Raw genomic sequence first — 18226 nt, 5'->3', positions numbered from 1 at the left:
CTCTCTCTCTCTATTTTCCTCTCTTATAAAGTCCAATTTTTTCCTCTCTTATAAAGTCACGTTAGCATTAAAGAGCAGCGCTGCACGAAGGATGTTGAACTGCTGGCGGTTAGTTTGCGCACTTATTCTTTGCGAGGAGTTTTAGCATGTCATTGCGTTACGGTGTACATCCCCTCGGCTTTGATGCTAACTGCCTGCGAGATCATCCACACTGAAGTGTCCAAGCTGCAAACATCCCACCCCCAGTCTCTGATCATCATCTCAGGAGACTTCAACCATACATCGCTCTCCACCACTCTCCCAACATTCAGCCAGTATGTGGACTGCCCCACTAGAGACAATAACACCTTGGACCTACTGTATGCAAACACCAAGGATCTATACAACTCATCACCCCTCCCCCCGCTGGGTCGCTCAGATCACAACCTGGTGAGACTGCAGCCCATTTACATACCTATGGTGAAAAAACAACCCCCGACTATACGGTATGTGAAAAAGTGGTCTGAGGAGGCCACTGAGGCGCTGCAGGACTGCTTCGAGACCACGGACTGGGATGTACTGTGCGGCCCACACAATGAGGACATTGACACCATTACACACTTTCGTCACAGACTACATTAACTTCTGTGTTGAGAACACTGTATCCACCAGGAAGGTGCAGTGTTTCTCTAACACAAAACCCTAGGTGACCCCTGAACTGAAGGTCCTGCTGAAGGAGAAGAGGGAGATCTTTGGATCTGGGGACAAGAGGAGCTGAGGAGGTGCAGAAGGAGCTGAAGAGAAAAATCAGGGAGGAAAGGCCAGCTATAAGACCAAGATGGAAACCTACTTGCAACAAAATAACGCAAGGGAGGTCTGGAGAGGCCTCAAAACCATCTCTGGTCACAGCAGAGCCAGGTGAGGGACCTGAAGCAGGAGACCAGGAGTGGGCAAGCAGGCTGAACCTGTTCTTTAACAGATTTGACTCTACTCCTCCTCCCCCCACTCATCAAAGCACCGACCAGCTGGCTCTTTTTTCACACCACCTCAGCTCTCCGTCAGCCCCATCACCTCCACCACCACCCCTCATCAGCCCCTCCTCCGCCACCCTCGGCCTCTCCATAACAGCTGATCAGGTGAGAAGTGAGCTGAAGAAGCTGAAGGCGAGAAAGGCCACGTGGTCCTGATGGCATCAGCTCCAGACTCCTGAAGGACTGTGCCAGATCAGCTCTGCCTGGTTCTTCTGCGCATCTACAACCTGAGCCTGAGTCTGGAGAGGTCCCAGCACTGTGGAAGACCTCCTGTGTGGTTCCTGTCCCGAAGACAGCGCACCCCAGGAGCCCAACCACTTCAGACCTGGCCCTCACTTCTCACCTGATGAAAACCATGGAGAGGATTGTTCTCAGAAACCTCCGCCCCTGGTGAGCTCACATCTGGATCCACTGCAGTTTGCGTACCAACCGGGCATTGGAGTGGATGACGCAGTCCTCTACCTGCTGCACAGATCCCTGACTCACCTGGAGGACACCGGCAGCACTGTGAGAGTCATGTTCTTTGACTTCTCCAGTGCATTCAACCTAATCCAGCCTTCACTGCTCAGGGAAGCTTGAAAGGCGGGGAGTAGACTGTCACCTGGCTGCATGGACCATCGATTACCGCGCCGACAGACCACAGTTCATGAGGCTTCAGGACTGTGTGTCGGATATGGTAGTCTGCAGCACCGGGGCCCCTCAGAGGACAGTGCTCTCCCCCTTTCTCTTCACCCTGTACACTTCAGACTACCACTACAACTCTGGGTGCTGTCACCTCCAGAAGTTCTCCGATGATACAGCCATTGTTGGGTGCATATCTGAGGGGCGAGCGAATAGGACCGTCATCACAGACTTTGTCAACTGGTGTGAGCAGAACCATCTCAGCTCAACGCCAGTAAGACAAAAGGAGATAGTTATTGACTTCGCAGGAGGAAGACACCCCCAGACTACACAGGTGAACATCCAGGGTCTGGACATTGAGATGGTGGAGACCTATATCGATACCTGGGTGTTCACCTTAACAATAAACTGGACTGGTCTAATAACACAGCTGTCCTGTACAAGAAGGGCCAGAGTCGTCTCCACCTGCTGAGAAGACTGAGGTCCTTTGGAGTGTGCAAGACTCTGCTCCGAACATTCTATGACACTGTGGTAGCATCTGCTCTTTTCTATGCAGTGGTCTGCTGGGGAGCAGGGAGCACAGATCGGGACAGAAAGAGACTGAACAGACTGGTTAGGGGGGCCGGTTCTGTCCTGGACTGCTCCCTGGACTCCATTGAGGAGGTGGGTGAGAGGAGGATGTTAGCAAAGCTCACATCCATCATGGACAACCCCTCTCACCCACTGCATGAGACTGTGGGGGCTTTAAGCAGCTCCTTCAGCAGCAGACTGCGACATCCACCCTGCAAGAAGGAGCGCTACCGCAGGTCATTCATCCCATCTGCAATAAGACTCTATAACATCAGCATCACTGGCTGAATAATTTGCACAACAAATTTTTGTAAATTCTATTCTCAAATCCATCTTTTGTGTACATACTTATTCTATTACTTACTTATTATTATGTGTACATACCTTATTTCCTCTATGTACATACTTATTTTATTACTTATTTATTGTTATTTGTTATTGTTATTTTCTTTGTTACATTTCACTTTTCTTTTTTCATGCTGCTGTAACATTTGAAATTTCCCCCAATGGGGGATCAATAAAGGAATATTCTATTCTATTCTATTCTATTCTATTGAAATGCATCTAAGGGTGCTTTCACACCTGAAGGTCCGGACTAATGCCAACATGTTCCATCTGCTCATGCCCTACTGTGCTGTGATTGGGTAGTAGACCAGTGCTACTGTGCTGTAATTGGCTCGTACTTGTTGCTTCGGGTTTTCCTCTTCAGTCAGTCAAACAGTTAACATTTTCATATTTAGCTACATTTATCTTGGACTGTGGAAAAAGAGGACATTGTGGAGCTAAGAATGGAATAAGATTTCTTCTTTAACATGGCTTAACAATTTGTACTGTGTTAGAGTGGAGAAAAAAAGTGGACAGCTATTGCTGCAGCTCCTGAAATCACTGGTAAGTATGCTATATGCTGTAAACTAGTGTCTACCTGTGAGCTAATATTATCTGCTGGATTGTTTGCTATTAGCCTGCATGCTAACTGTATTTTCAACTTCAAAATCAAATCATGTATCCATGTATATGAGTGCAACTAGCAATCTTCAGCTAAATCATACAGTTAGCTTGTAGGCTAATAGCAAACATTCCAGTGGCTAACTTAGCTTTCAGCCTGTCTGGTATGGGGACAGGGGTTAGCTAGCTAACTAGCTACAGCATATAACATATTCACTGCAGATTCCAAGGGCTACAGCAGTTTCTGTCCACCTCTGATGCTGCAAGATCCCCAGTCTTTGTGAAATCTAATTCTGTGGCTAAAAGCACAGGCTCTCTGACACATTAGCAGTGTCCGAAACCTTACCCTATCCCGGATATAGTGCATGGATGTATTATAAGGAAGTCTGGATACAGCCGTGGGGGCGGGGCCTTATTCATTCCTATGAGAGCTGCTCAGTGGCACATGAACATGGATGTATGATAAGGAAGTAGCACATGAAGCAGAGAAAACTCTTTTTCCGGGTTTAGAAAAGTGTAAAATACCCGGATCTACTGGCCCATAGAGCATGCGTGGAAGTGATTAACGACAGCTGAACGCGGCCGAGTGTACCCGAGCACTGACTCCGACTCACTGGCCCGCTCACACAGATCACCCGAGTGCTCGAAGCGAACAGCGCCGGTGCACGAGCATTCCTCTCGTAGTAGCTTAGCTTATTAGCAACAGCAGGTACTGTCGGTTTTAATATTTACGTGATTATCAGATAATGGTATATCTATCTCTCTCTCTCTCTCTCTGCACACACACAAATATACATACAACTCATCAGGGAATCATATCATAGTCACGACCGAAGAAATCAAAATAACAGAATCGGAATGTGTCGTGCTCATAAAAAGGTAATAAAAGGTGGTGCCTTGTAATATTGCCTCGTGTTTTATTACACAGCTCAACTTTTAAAAATACTATGTTCAGTGCCTTTCAGTAACTGTCACTAGTGCTCCGCGCTGCTCACTGATAACTGGTAGTTTGAATACAGACCGCAGACTGTATATACGGTCTCTGATACAGACACGGTAAGACGTCCATATTACAGCTTTACAGCCAACAGCGTATGGATGTGTTGTAAACTGGTAAAATCAAAAATATCCATGACTACAGCCAGTACGAAGCCTGTGTTGTGTCAGAAACTCTTAGAGTTACATGCGCATTCTCACGGTAGAGTCCTGTGGGTCCGATGTGCATTCATTTTATGTCTGGAGAAAGACCGAATTCCAAATCTTGATTCGGAAAATAGCGCATTTTACGTTTTTAGGACTTAATGTTTTTAATAATGGCTATAAAAAAATGTGTTCTGAAAAGTAAATATGTCTCAAAAAAATTATCCAGTGATTTAAGGAGGTCTCTTTCCCAATGTTAACAAACGGGGAAAAGTCTTTCTGGGCCACTGTGCATCACGTGACACTGTAGTTCCACTTTCGGCCACTATGTAAATTTTGCTTCAGAGGGTGGCGCACTTCCTGGGGGCTATAGTGCTATATAGTGTGTTCGCCATTTTGTGGTGGTGTCCGAATTGTCTGCTGTTAATTTTATCCAGTAAATAGTGCACTATAAAATGCCCACAATGCATAGCAAATTTGAGTGTACATACGATGTACACTACATTCAGCTCCCGTCTACCAAAATGCAATGAGGTCGTGAATTGGAAAAAAATTCCAACGTAGTGTACGAAATCTCATTTGGTTATTCCCTGTATAGTGAACTATTTAATACACACTACATAGTGAATAGTGACTGAGTGAATGAGGGGACGGTTTCGAACACAGCTATTGTCACACTTTAGTCCTTTAAATGCATTTTTAAAGTATTCTAGTGAAGGGAACACATTAATCAGTATATATATATATATATATATATATATATATATATATATATATATATATATATATATTCTTATTCTTATAAATGCATGAACATTATTACACGTTACTTAACACCTACAATGAAACTATGATTATGGTGAAGCTGTCACGTCTGTTCCACTGCTGCTTAACCTCACTCACCTCTCCTTTAATCATTTTGATTTCCTCCACCTGTGGTGTTTCTCTCTCTCTCCCTCTGCCTGGCTGCACTCTCATCAGCGGTAATCACATTCACCTGTTGCCAATCCCTGCTCCTCCTCCTCCTATAACCTGTCCTGTGTCTCACCCTCACAGCCAGATTGTTCTTTGCCATGAGAGACTTTCCAGCATTCTGTTCCTGTCTGCCTGCCTGTTGCCGAATCTGCTCGTGCCCGACCAACCCGCTCTGTCTCTGTCCCGGTTATCTGACCTACTTTCTGTATCCTGACTCTGAGTTCGGTTTATGCTTTCCTAATCCCTGTTCTCTGAGAGGAGGAGGAATTCAGCGAGCCTACTCGTCTGCGAGATCCGCCATCGCTGGAGTGAGATGGGCTGGTCTCCACCTCTCACCTGCTCTGCTCTCCCGGTGGGTTTCCTGCCTGAACCTCATTGTCGGCTCGACTCGGTTCGGGGATTGTCCCGGTGGATCACCGACTTGGACATTCTACCCTTTGGACTTTGTTGATTATTTCTGCCTTTGTTAATAAAGCCTCTGAAAGACTCCTATCGGTTCGTGTGTTGCATTTGGGTCCTGTTACCAGCCGTGACAGAAGCATAATTATTAAAAAATGCATCAATATGCACCTCACTTTTGCTTACTATGAGTTCTTACTATAATTAATTGTTAATGTGTGAATAAGTGAGTATAGATATTTATAATGCATTATAAACCCCAGCATTCAACCTCTAGATTATAACAATTCAAGAGCATCCATAAGACCATTGCGACTTATAAATCATTGGAAGTCAAATCCATAATAGTTTATGACTATTTATATAGTGCATCAGTAAGCATTACGTGTTTCTGAGTGTTTTCATCAAGCATCATGAATGCATTATAATTCACTATGAATGCCATCCTAATTCTTATAGATGTGGTCTTCATAGAAGTATTACCGATATTTCTACCTGACAGAATGTACCCCCCTACAATTGCTACAGGTAGTTAGAACTGAAAATGACAACAGAAATAAACAGGTTTACATATCTCCACAATTCAAACAGTCAATCTCAAAATTCAAAAACAGTAGCCAGTTTTCTACCTGGAGGCAACTTTTGTTGTTACTGGTACATCACAGTAATTCAGTCTATAAGCTCTTACTGTATACGTATCTGCCAGAGCCAAAATCATCTGTTAACATCATGAATGTAAATGTATTTGTCAGGTTCAGAATCATATTGTCTGTATTTCTTTAAACAGTGTGTTGACCAAATGTGCCACACAGATGCTTTAAATGGAGGCAACCCTTTAGCACAGAGATTAGTTTTCTATAGTCCACTCTAATACTTAACACTACTCATTGACTTTGACTTGAAAGGGCATCTAGACAAAATTCATTTTTTAGTTTTCTGGACATAATTCTTAACATGGGGGTGGCTGAGCCCTTGGCTAGCAACTAGCGGTGCTAAAACAATAAACAGTGCTACACAAGAGTAACATTGCTGACAGAGCTAACAATGTTAACCAGGAGGGAACCGGAGGGTGAGCACTTTCACTCTGTAACAACACCATCCTGATATCAGCAATTATCATTAGCACAGTGCATAGCAATGGTGATGAGCTAGCCAGTGAGGATATACAGATGCACTAACGTGTGCACAGCTGGACCGACTTACCACAACAAACGACAGAGAAGTTGGACTCACAACACACACAGAGGCCAGGCAGACAGACTGAGAAACACACTATTACAAAAAAGGAGGTGGCAACTGAAAACTCACCACCACTAATCTGAGGAGGCATTTTTAGATTCTAAAAAATATTTTGGTGGAAAAGTAACACAGTTGATGAGAAATACAATTCATTGGGGCAACTGTGGCTCAGAGATAGAGTGGATTGTCCTCTTATTGCAGGACTGGCTTGATCCCCGGTTCCTCCAGTCAACATGTCAAAGTATCCTTGGGCAAGATACTGAACCCCCAACTGCTCTTGATGCTGCACCATCGGGGTGTGAGCGCGTGTGACTAGTTACTGAGTAGCAGGTGGCACCACGTACGGTAGCCTCGGCCACCAGTGTGTGAATGTGTGTGTACGAATGGGTGAATGTGACATGTAGGGTAAAAAACGATTGAGTGGTCAGAAGACTAGAAAAGCGCTATAAGTATAAGTCCATTTACCATTCAACATTTTATAAAGAAAAATCTGCATATGGTAATTAGGAAGGCTATGAACATTTCACTACAGCTCTGGGAAATCATGAAACCTTGATACTGTGTGGTTGATACTAGCTTCATGAAAAGCTTTGATCATAAGTTCTTTAAAGAATTTGAGTTACTGTTTTCAGATGCTGGAATTTGTCTCACCTGTGTGGTGGTGCAGAAGCAGGTCCTGGCTGTGGTCTCCGGCAGTCATGGGCTTGAAATTCACTGTCACCTGCATGCTTTCTCCTACATCAAGAGTCCCACAGCAGGGCGTCACTGAGAAGGGGCTGGAATGAATTAGAGTACAATCGAATTATTAATAATAGATGGAAAAACACGTGAGGGTTCAGCCTTCATTATGAACCAGAGCTCAATGTTGTTTTAGAACCTGGTAGAATAGACCTAAATGTTCAATAAACTTTTAATTGTAATCAGTAGGAATTAAATGTATCATCAAGTAAAGTAATATAGTTCTTCAGTCACTCAGACACAGTGGACATGATCCCTGCCTACACTCACACTCACCTCTGTGTCTTTAAACAGAACTTGGCCTTGCTTTTTCCTATGTTACGGACTAGTTGGGTCTTCTCTGTGGAGGCTTTCACAGGACAGACAGGTAAATGGAGCTCATCACAAAAATCAAGAATGGCACGTGGCCCAATGGCGCGGACTTGGACCTCAAAACGCTCCCTCTCTGTCACACAAACCAGTCTGTAGTCATAATCCTAGATGAAAAAAATGAGAAGAATGTGTCAAACATGAAGGCTCCATATAAATGACTGAAACATCTGTTTGGTGTTGATGAGCCAACCGCCTGTGCAACAGTAGTCCTGGAGGGAAGCACAAGTACAAACACACAATATGAGTTTAGAGTCACTCAGCTAATAAACCATTGTTAAGTCTTTTCTCAGAGAATGTGTGTGTCAGCCACTTTGCAAAGGAGCAACAAAATTGGCAATAACAAAACCTATGCTGACATCAGCATGCTAATAAAGACAATACTAGCATACCAATTATATACTAATATTTGCTAATTTGCATTGGACAGAAAGTAAGGGCTAATTGGAATCTCATTAGTTTTGTAGGTATTTAGCAAGCAGCAACTGCTGAGGCTGAAAAAAAAGCAGAAGCGCACAGGAAGTGTCAAAAATTGCAGTTTTTCTAATGTCCACTTGAGGCTGGCCTCAAAACAGAGTCAGTACCCACAGACCCCATATTAAAATGTCCACCTTTACAGCGGAAATAAACATGTTTGCAGCCTGGTACAAAAACAGTTTTGGTCTCTACTGCTAATTTTCACATTCATGACAACTCTACAAAGGGTATTTTTTTTTTATAACTCACCTGTTAACATTTGTTAAGGCCCAAAGTTACACATACTATTTAGGGGCATGGCTGCTTGAGGACAGGCTGTCTGTGAGGCATCCCCACTGTCTATAGCACCGTTTACACTGTCTGTTCAAAGCTGGAATATCACACCATTATATTGCTTCACCGGTCTATATAAAATGTATGATCGCAGAATGGAGGGACAAGGTTGTCTGGCGTTTAAGCCAGCTGTGGAGGTAGTGCTGCAACTGTATCTTCGTTAAAGGCACTGCTGGCTGGACAGGACAGGTGTGACATTTTGTTGTTGTGTTGTGCGTGCAACCCACTGTGGAAGATTAAAACAGCAGCTGGTAGGAGTTAGTAGCTAACTCAAAGACAGCGGCCATAAATTTTCGCAATTAGTGCAATTAATGAGGACTAGGAGCTTCATACCCTCCAAGCAGAGGATGAGATCATTCATAAAACAGGGTTGCTAAATTGTTGTTGTTGACATTATATGTCATTGTTATTGTTTGGAAAGCACTGCCAATGCGTATGTTATATGTCACACTAGAGGCTAACGCTGTTGTGTTACACGTAGCGGCTTTTGCTTCTGTGATGCCGGGATGCTATCTAAAAGTCACACAGTGGAGCGGCATGATCTACTGTTGTTTGGTTCTATGTCGGAAGCTGTACACATGCCATATGTTTTGCATGTTTATTTCAAATGTTTTCAATTGGCTGAAAGGCAGGTCGCTCATAAGCCACGCCAAAGCAAAGCGTATGCATTCCCAAGTACTTATCTTTCAAATAAACAAACAAACATGAACAAGGTTCTTCTTTTGGAATGCAGCAGCGTGCACCACATGTCATGTGACAAGGAACAACCAGTCACAGCCAGCAGATATCTGTCCTTTCCTTTGAATATCAGTCTCTGCTACATTCTCTGATAAGATTAAATCTCTCCCACAGACTATATTTCAGGCCCATTACACACAAAAGAAACAGCTGGAAGAAGATGGGCTCTGCAGTCAGGATTTTTGGTCAAAGGGCAGCTGATTATGGTTGGTTACCTCAGAACTCAACCTGCCTTCACACACATGAAAGATGGCACAGACATGTGTATGGCCCGAAAAATGCAAAGGAGGCAGAAAGAAGGGACTTTTTAGCGGGTCTATAGTGCCGTCTCTGTGTAAAAAGAGGTCATGAGTCACATCCAGGCCTTCCTCCTCCACAGCTCTTACCTCTTGTGCAAATATGGTTACTTTGGGCACTGGCAAAAAAAAGCAAGATGGCAACATCTAAAATGCCTACCTCAAGGCTTCAAAACAGGAGTCCATAAACCAACATGTGCCATCATGGTAGCTACGTCTATTATTTCCACAGTCTCTGGTATTTAGTCATGAACAAAACTACTGAGGAAATGTAAGTTCTGATCTAATGATGTCACTCGATAAACAGTCAAAGAATACAGGTGATTACAGATCATCCTCTGGGCATAATGAATATCTGTACCTAAATTTCAATCAGTCCAATAGTGATCAAGATATTTGAAAAACCTGTCAACCTCATGTTACAACAAGAAAGACGTAAGTCATTAGGATTGATTCTTTGGGGCTCATTGAAGTCTGTACTAAATTCATGTCAATCCATGGCAAAAGTCTTTGGCCTTTGGATTGACTGTTTTTGGCATCAAGTTGAGAATGGGGACCACTGTGAAACAGCCATCATACGCATAAGACGTTATGTTACCTATATAATGTTAACCGTTTTAATGTTGACCTTTGCTTCTTGGGTTTTCTACCACAGTTTCCATAAGAGTTGACAAAAGGATGTGCTGAAGTAACCTAATACCTGATCCTTGACCTTCTACCTATGTGTCTGACCATGGCAGTTGTCAGATACTTGTGCACAAAATATGAATGCAACGTTATTGCATCCATTTTAACCTATCAGCTCTCACCGATTTCATATTATCTTTTTAATCAATGTATTTTTACTGTATTGTTGTCCTCTGAAGGAGTGCTTATTTAGAGTATTGTCTTTCTAATTTCAAATTTTTATCCTTTCCTCTGCTTCCCCCTATGCCCATCTGATCATCTAATCTAATTTCTTTCTCAGCTATCAGGGGTGGCTGTGGCTCAGAGCTAGGGCGGGCCGTCCTCTATTCAGAAGGTCAGTTCCCTTGCTCCTCCAGGCAACATGTCGAAGTATCCTTAAGCAAGATACTGAACCCCCTCAATTGTTCCCAAAGCTGCATCAATGGTTACTGAGTAGCTGGTGGCACCATGTACGGCAGCCTTGGCCACCAGTGTGTGAATGTGTGTGTGAATGGGTGAATGCAAAGGGTAAAAAGCGATTGAGTGGTCGGAAGACTAGAAAAGCGCTATACAAGTCCATTTACCATTTTTATAAAGAAGAATCTGCATGTGGTAATTAGGAAGGCTGTGAACATTTCACTACAGCTCTGGGAAATCACCTTCTGTATAATATTTTTCTATGGAGTGGTCAAACTCCCCTCTGTCACAGGTACCTTGTTCTCCTGCGGAGTAAAGATGACAGTGAAAGTCGCAGACAGTCCTGCTGCAACCTTTCTACCTGGATCCTCTGGACCAACTACATGGAAATACTCTGAGTCCTCCAGCTCCAACTTCACTTGTCGTGGAACCTTAACATAAAACATTAAACAAACTATGAAATTGCAAACCTCACACAGCAACAAATAAAGCTCCAGGTACATGTCACATGGCAGAATATTTGAATTTGGTGTATTTTAGTTGAAATGTGAGATTATTACTTGTGCTTTAATTACTGATCTAATCTGTTTGCATGAGTATTTCATAATTGTTGTGGATTCATTTTTAACTGTGTTTTTCATGTATATTTACCCTCACTTATCTTCAGTTTGTGACTTATTTGGACTGTTTTTATTGAAGTGCATAGTTGTGTGTTTCAGTTCTGTGGCAGTGTGCACACCAATTGGCAATTGCCCTGCTATTGAGTTTAAAAATGACAATAGAAAATGCCAATCCTGAGTAAGGGCAGGACTCCTAGAAAACTGATCAACTTCCAGTGGAATTGCAGGTGAATGAAGGACATTAATTAGATCTGAAGCAAAGCAGGTACCCACTCGGACAGGACGTCACTGCAGTTGCTGGCTAGCTGCTGCTGTCACCACGCCCATCGACACAGAGGCCTGATTTTACAATCACATGACAGGGGCTGGAGCCTTGGCCAGTCGAGTGACTAGCTCGAGTAGCCCAGCAAGGTTTGGTGACACAAGATTTTTGAGGACGGCATAGCTGGAAGACCTTTGGTCCAGCTAAAAGTTCAGTAGCAGATAGCTGGAGCAGTAGCATAAAACACCACTTCAATCATCTTTTTGTTGTCCTTGTAAGGACAATGTTTATGAACTTTTAGATTTTTTATATTGCGTGTTTTTAGTCATTTTATCGGAAGTAATTATTATCTACCTTCTGTTTTACTGGGGCTGGTGCATCAACATTTTTGTTCAGTATAGTTAGTCACTGATCAGTCAGTCACACACCTCATCATTGTTGCGGAGAAGCAAAGGTAACGTGTAGGTCTGTGCAGGAGTGAAGTTCTGGAAGACCAGCTCAGATGGGTAGGCTTGGAAAAGCGGCTGATCCATATCTACCACAGAAAACTGACACAAACACAAAAAATGGATAAAAAACTCCCCCCCCTAAAATATATATATATTTATATATATATATACACAGTATATATATGTATATACACATTTATACCATAGTTACCATCCCTGTCATCATACCTGTAAAATTACAGTCAAGAATCCTCATGCACACACACACACACACACACACACACACACACGGTTAGATGGATTCCTCAGAGTTCCTGCGTATTAGTGTAACAGGGTCAGTTATACACTAGCAATGTGTGTATTTTAAATGTATTATTGTCATAATTACACAAAAACTGTGTATGTGTAAGTTTGTTTTATTTATGTTCGGTTTTAGTTAATACCTGACCGTTTAATCTTCCGGGTCGGTAAGTGGAACCTTTGTTCCAGGTTGTACCCCTACGGGCACATTATGGTGTAACGCCGCCTTTATAAGTAGCGTTTTCGCGCCAATTCGCTTCCCTTTTGTCACCGATCTCCGTGGGAGAGGTAAGCGAATCCGAGGAAATGTCTTCCTTAACATGTGCTAATTACATTTTCAAGTTCACTGGCTAGCTTGAACACATTGCGAGACACTTACTTTGCACTGAAACATATGTTTGTGTTGTTTGATTCGTGTAGGGGCATGTTTTGTGGTAATTGAACGGAGGATTTGTGTGTTTTACACTGTTTCGTCAGGTATGTTATGTTCTTTTTTTTTTAATTATTTAATCTATAATTTGTGTTGTGCCCTTTTGTCACCGATCTCCGTGGGAGAGGGGCGTGTTTTGTGGTAATTGGCCGGAGGATTTGTGTGTTTTACGCTGTTTCGTCAGGAGCCATTAAAGAATAAATGGAGACCGCCTCCAAAAAGATCGACGTATGAGTCTTTTCTTCAACACAACGCAGAGTCAGACACGCCGGTCACACTTGGTGCAGTAACCACCGGTTACATTAGTCCAACACCTGCGCTGCTGCCTGGAGCTAGGCCTGTGATCCCGGAGGAGATACGGAGGAGACGCCGCGGGTGCAGAGCCGGAGCCAGACGGAGGGAGAAGAGGAGAAGACGCAGGCCGGCAGTCCCGGCGATCATTATGGGAAACGCAAGGTCTCTTGGAAATAAGACAGACGAACTCGGGGCGCTGGTCAAGACACAGAGGGAATACCGTGAGTGTAGTTTTCTGTGCTTCACGGAAACTTGGCTACACTCTCACATTCCGGACAGCAGCGTTGCAGTACCCGGCTTTACTGTTGTTCGAGCGGACAGAGATGTGATTGGCAGCGGCAAGAAGAAAGGAGGAGGGATTGCACTGTATGTGAGTGAGAGATGGTGTAATCCCGGGCATGTACATGTGAAGGAACGTCTCTGCAGCCCGGACATTGAACTGCTTGCTGTGGGAATGCGCCCTTATTATTTGCCGAGAGAGTTTGTGTCCACCATTGTGAGCGCTGTTTACATTCCACCGTCAGCTGATGCAGCCGGGGCCTGTGATGTCATCTGCTCCGCCGCTGCAAAGCTGCAAGAACAACATCCTGATGCATTTATGATCATTACAGGAGATTTTAACCATGCATCACTGAACAAAACTCTACCTAACTTCCACCAGTATGTTGACTGCCCCACCAGAGGCGACAAAACACTGGATCTCCTGTGTGCTAATGCCAGAGAAGCATACAGTGTCACAGCCCTTCCCCCCCTTGGCAGATCAGATCACAACTTGGTTCTGTTATCTCCAAAGTACATCCCTGTGGTGAGAAGGCAGCCTGTTCACACTAGAACGGTGAGGAGGTGGACACCGGAGGCTGCTGAAGCACTTCAGGTTTGCTTTGAGACGACAGACTGGGAAGTGCTCTGTGAGCCACATGGGGAGGACACTGATAACATGGCTGTCTGCATCACAGATTACATCAGATTCTGTGAAGACACCACCATGCCAGCCTTAACAGTACACTGCTTTCCGAACAACAAGCCATGGATCACCAGTGACCTGAAAGAACTTCTTAACAAAAAGAAGAGGGCTTTTAGGTCTGGAGACAGAGAGGAGCTGAGGAGAGTCCAGCACGACCTCAAGAAGATGCTGAGGATTTGTAAAGACAATTATAGGAGGAAGCTGGAGGCCAAGCTCCAGCAGAACAGTGTGAGGGATGTGTGGACTGGGATGAAGCACATCACTGGGCTTAAGGTGACGAACAGACAGCCATCAGGGAGCCTAGAGAGGGCAAACCAGTTGAACCAGTTTTTTAACCGGTTCAGCTCATCGTCTGTCGCCCCCTCCACCCCTCCACTCCACACTGTTCAGCTCCCCACACACCTACACTGTCCCAATTGCCCCAGCCCCTCCCCCCTCACTCTCCAGCTCAGCTCCTCTCCTCCCCCTCCTCCTCCTCATCCATAGACGACAGCACCTGCATGACCGTGACTACAGGCCAGGTTCAGAGACAGCTGGAGAGACTCCACCTGCAGAAGGCTGCAGGCCCTGATGGCATCACCCCCAGGATCCTGAGGACCTGTGCCAGCCAACTGTCACCTGTGCTGAGCTACATCTACAACCTGAGCCTGAGTCAGCAGAGAGTCTCGCTGCTGTGGAAGACGTCATGACTTGTTCCTGTCCCAAAGAAGTCGACTTCACCAGACCTGTCGGACCATCGACCAGTGGCTCTCATGGTCTCACGTGATGAAGGTACTGGAGAGACTGGTCTTAGCCCAGCTGAGGCCACAGGTGAGGACTTTGTTGGACCCCCTGCAATTTGCCTATCAGCCCCATGTTGGAGTCAATGACGCCATCATCTACCTGCTGCAACGAGCTCATTTGCATCTGGATGGTGGAGGAGGCACTGTGAGGATCACATTCTTTGATTTCTCCAGTGCTTTCAACACCATCCAGCCAGTGCTGCTGGGTGAGAAGCTGCGGGGGATGGGTGTTAGTGGCTCTGTGATCTCCTGGATTACTGACTACTTGACAGGCAGGCCACAGTTTGTCCATCTGGGTCGTGTCGTGTCTGATGTGGTGGTCAGTGATACAGGAGCTCCGCAGGGGACTGTGCTCTCGCCTTTCCTCTTCACGTTATACACCACTGATTTCCAGTATGCCACTTGCAGAAATTTTCTGATGACTCGGTGGTTGTTGGGTGTATAAGAGAGGGAGAGGAGGGGGAGTACAGGTCTCTGGTGGACAACTTTGTGGAGTGGTCTGAACATAATCACCTGAGGCTGAATGTTAACAAGACCAGAGAGATGGTGATCGACTTCAGGAAGAAGAGGACGTCGTCACAACCTTTACAGATCCGGGGGGAGACTGTGGAGGAGGTGGAGGCCTACAAATATCTGGGTGTAGTGATCAATTACAGACTGGACTGGAAATCTAACACTGATGCTGTGTACAAGAAGGGGATGAGCAGACTCTACTTCCTGAGGAAGCTACGATCCTTCAACGTGTGCAGCAAGATGTTGGAGATCTTCTACCAGTCTGTTGTCTCCAGTGCCATCTTCTTCGCTGCTGTTTGTTGGGGTAGCAGCATCAGAGCCAGTGACACCAACAGACTTAATAAAATCATTAAGAAAGCTGGCTCTGTGGTGGGTTTCAGGCTGGAGACCGTGGAGACTGTGGTGGAGAGGAGGACACTTAAAAAACTGCTCGCCATCATGAACAATGCTGAGCACCCCCTCCACCGCACACTGGACCGACAGCGGAGCACCTTCTCTTACAGACTGATTCAGCTTCGCTGTCGAAAGGACAGATACAGGAAATCTTTCCTGCCACAAGCCATCCACCTGTACAATAACTCACCTCTGTCTGCTCTTTAAACTCCGGTCTTAGCTCCATGTCACTCTACACTGCTGACTTTATTTTTATTTATTCAGATACTGTTCCGCACTTTACACATATGTACAGTCTCTTAGTTTTTTAGTTTTTTTGAGCGTATTCCTTTATATTCTATTAATAATGTGTGCTCTTTATTCTCTTGTTCTTACTGCATGGCACTGCTACACCCCAATTTCTCAGTTTTGAGATCAATAAAGTATATCTATCTATCTATCTATCTAACACAAAGATCTGGGACACTTTTTCTATGCTCACAAAAGGCCTAGTTCTTATAATCCCTGTAAGTGAGCACTGCCAACATAATCGGAACAGCATCATTACTCCACAGGTGTGTCTTGGGATGGTCACAATAAAAAGCCACTCTAAAAGGTACAGGTTTATCACACAACACAATGCCACAGATGTTGCAAGTTGGGAGCAGTAGGACCTCCACAGCCAGACTCTTCACCTGCAACAGAACAGCCACCCTGAAAGCTGATGGAACATTTGGTTTGCACAAAGAAAGCCCTCCTGTGAGAAAACAAAGCTGATCTCAGTGGCTGGTCTCAGATTATCTTGCATGTGAAGAAGCCAGTTGTGGAAGCCCTGGGCTGGCTCACAACAGATAAATTCTAAGGCACAAAATTGGAGATGGCTTATGGTTGTGATATGAATATTAAGTTTAAAGGCAACAGCTCCAGTAGACATTCCTGCAGTCAGCATGTTAACGACACGCTCCCTCGATGCTTTCCACATCTCTGGCATTTTGTGGTGTGCTCACTCTGCACATTTTAAGCCTTATTTCCACTGTACAAAAAATGCTAACACCCCCTAACGTCTAGCTTTAAATTGTAATGATAAAGTGTACAATCTGCTTTCACACCCAGGTCGAAAGACTCTGCAGAAGTCACAGGTACTTGTTCTAAGCAGCTCAAACATTGATCTAAATTAGTCTGCACTGAGTTTGAAAGACAGACTGAATAAGTAAGAGGAATATACAGAGAAGTAACCGCCGTGTAGTGGATGATGGGGACGACTCTTGATGAGAAGATATTCAAATGCCTACCCAAAACTGAAACTTCTTTTGGAGATTCCTTAGATGAACCTCGGGGTCAGCTAATGGACCTAACTGCCTTGTTGAAGTTGCAACTCTGGTAAGCAGAACAAAACTACAATAGATTTTATTGCCTGACCGACAGTTTGAGTTAACTTATGACACTCATTTGGGGCAAAGAGCTGTCGACTGAGCTCCTGCAAAGACTCAAGGAGACATCAGGAGATCTCTACATCATAGAAACACACAATTTATGTCTTTGTTGCAGTTCTGTAGGTCTCATACCTACAGAACTAGAACTTTGGTTAGCTGCTGATTTTAAAGGCCAAACTCACAAACACAAGCTGTGCCTGTGTGTGGAGGGGTGTCACACTTCGTAACCCCCTGCCAGCAGTGTGCTACACACTGAATGGAAAGACTCTTAGTACAGACTTGCATTTTGATATGCATCTCCTCTATCTGTATCTTAGTTATCCTTCCTTTACACTGTTGTGTACAGATGCTATATTGTTTTGTAATCATGCATTTTGTGATTTTCTAATTATAGGTTTTGTTGATAGACCTTTGGTCATATTAAGTACTTTAATACTTTGTTATATTTTGATGCTAGTACTTGTATACCTTAACTCAAATAGGATCTTTAACAACCTTTAATTATATCAGAGTGTTTTAACACCGTAGTATTACTATTACTTATTTTCACACATATTCGTTATGTTTGTTAAACGTGGTTAATACTGTTTTACTTAGTTAATGATCTGCAAAATAATAATTTGGTGTTTAGTATCGATCAGCAGAGGAGAGCTTCATGGTTTCAAATATTGAAGATCTGAGCGCCTGTAGTGAACATTATCAACACTTTAGGAAGAAATTAGATCTAGACAGTTAAAACGGTAGAAGTGATAGAAGGGAGGAGTGTATTTTTCCCACTTTGACGGTCAAGCACCACACCCCTTTTTTTCACAGGAGTTATAACCCCGGTGAAGTCGAAGGACTTTGGTCTTTTGGCTCTTTTGGCTTTTTGGGT

General features: G+C 44.1%; 1 protein-coding gene across 5 annotated transcripts in view; it reads right to left on the bottom strand.

Annotated features, from left to right (window-relative positions):
• Positions 1-18226, bottom strand: part of LOC121954904 (axonemal central pair apparatus protein HYDIN) — a 148891-nt gene that overhangs the window by 113813 nt on the left and 16852 nt on the right. For all 5 annotated transcript variants that reach the window (XM_088086604.1, XM_088086609.1, XM_088086608.1 and 2 more), the window contains exons 4-7: positions 12244-12363; positions 11230-11364; positions 7914-8113; positions 7551-7675 (exon numbers count right to left, since the gene is read on the bottom strand). In XM_088086604.1, coding sequence (XP_087942730.1) covers positions 7551-7675; positions 7914-8113; positions 11230-11364; positions 12244-12363 — 580 coding nt within the window. The remainder of the gene's footprint in view (positions 1-7550; positions 7676-7913; positions 8114-11229; positions 11365-12243; positions 12364-18226) is intronic.

Source organism: Plectropomus leopardus, chromosome 13 (genome assembly GCF_026936395.1).
Source record: "Plectropomus leopardus strain MGB_pleo_1.0 chromosome 13, ASM2693639v1, whole genome shotgun sequence".
In the NCBI taxonomy this organism is placed as follows: Eukaryota; Metazoa; Chordata; class Actinopteri; order Perciformes; family Serranidae; genus Plectropomus; species Plectropomus leopardus.
This window is presented reverse-complemented; position numbering and strand designations above follow the sequence as displayed.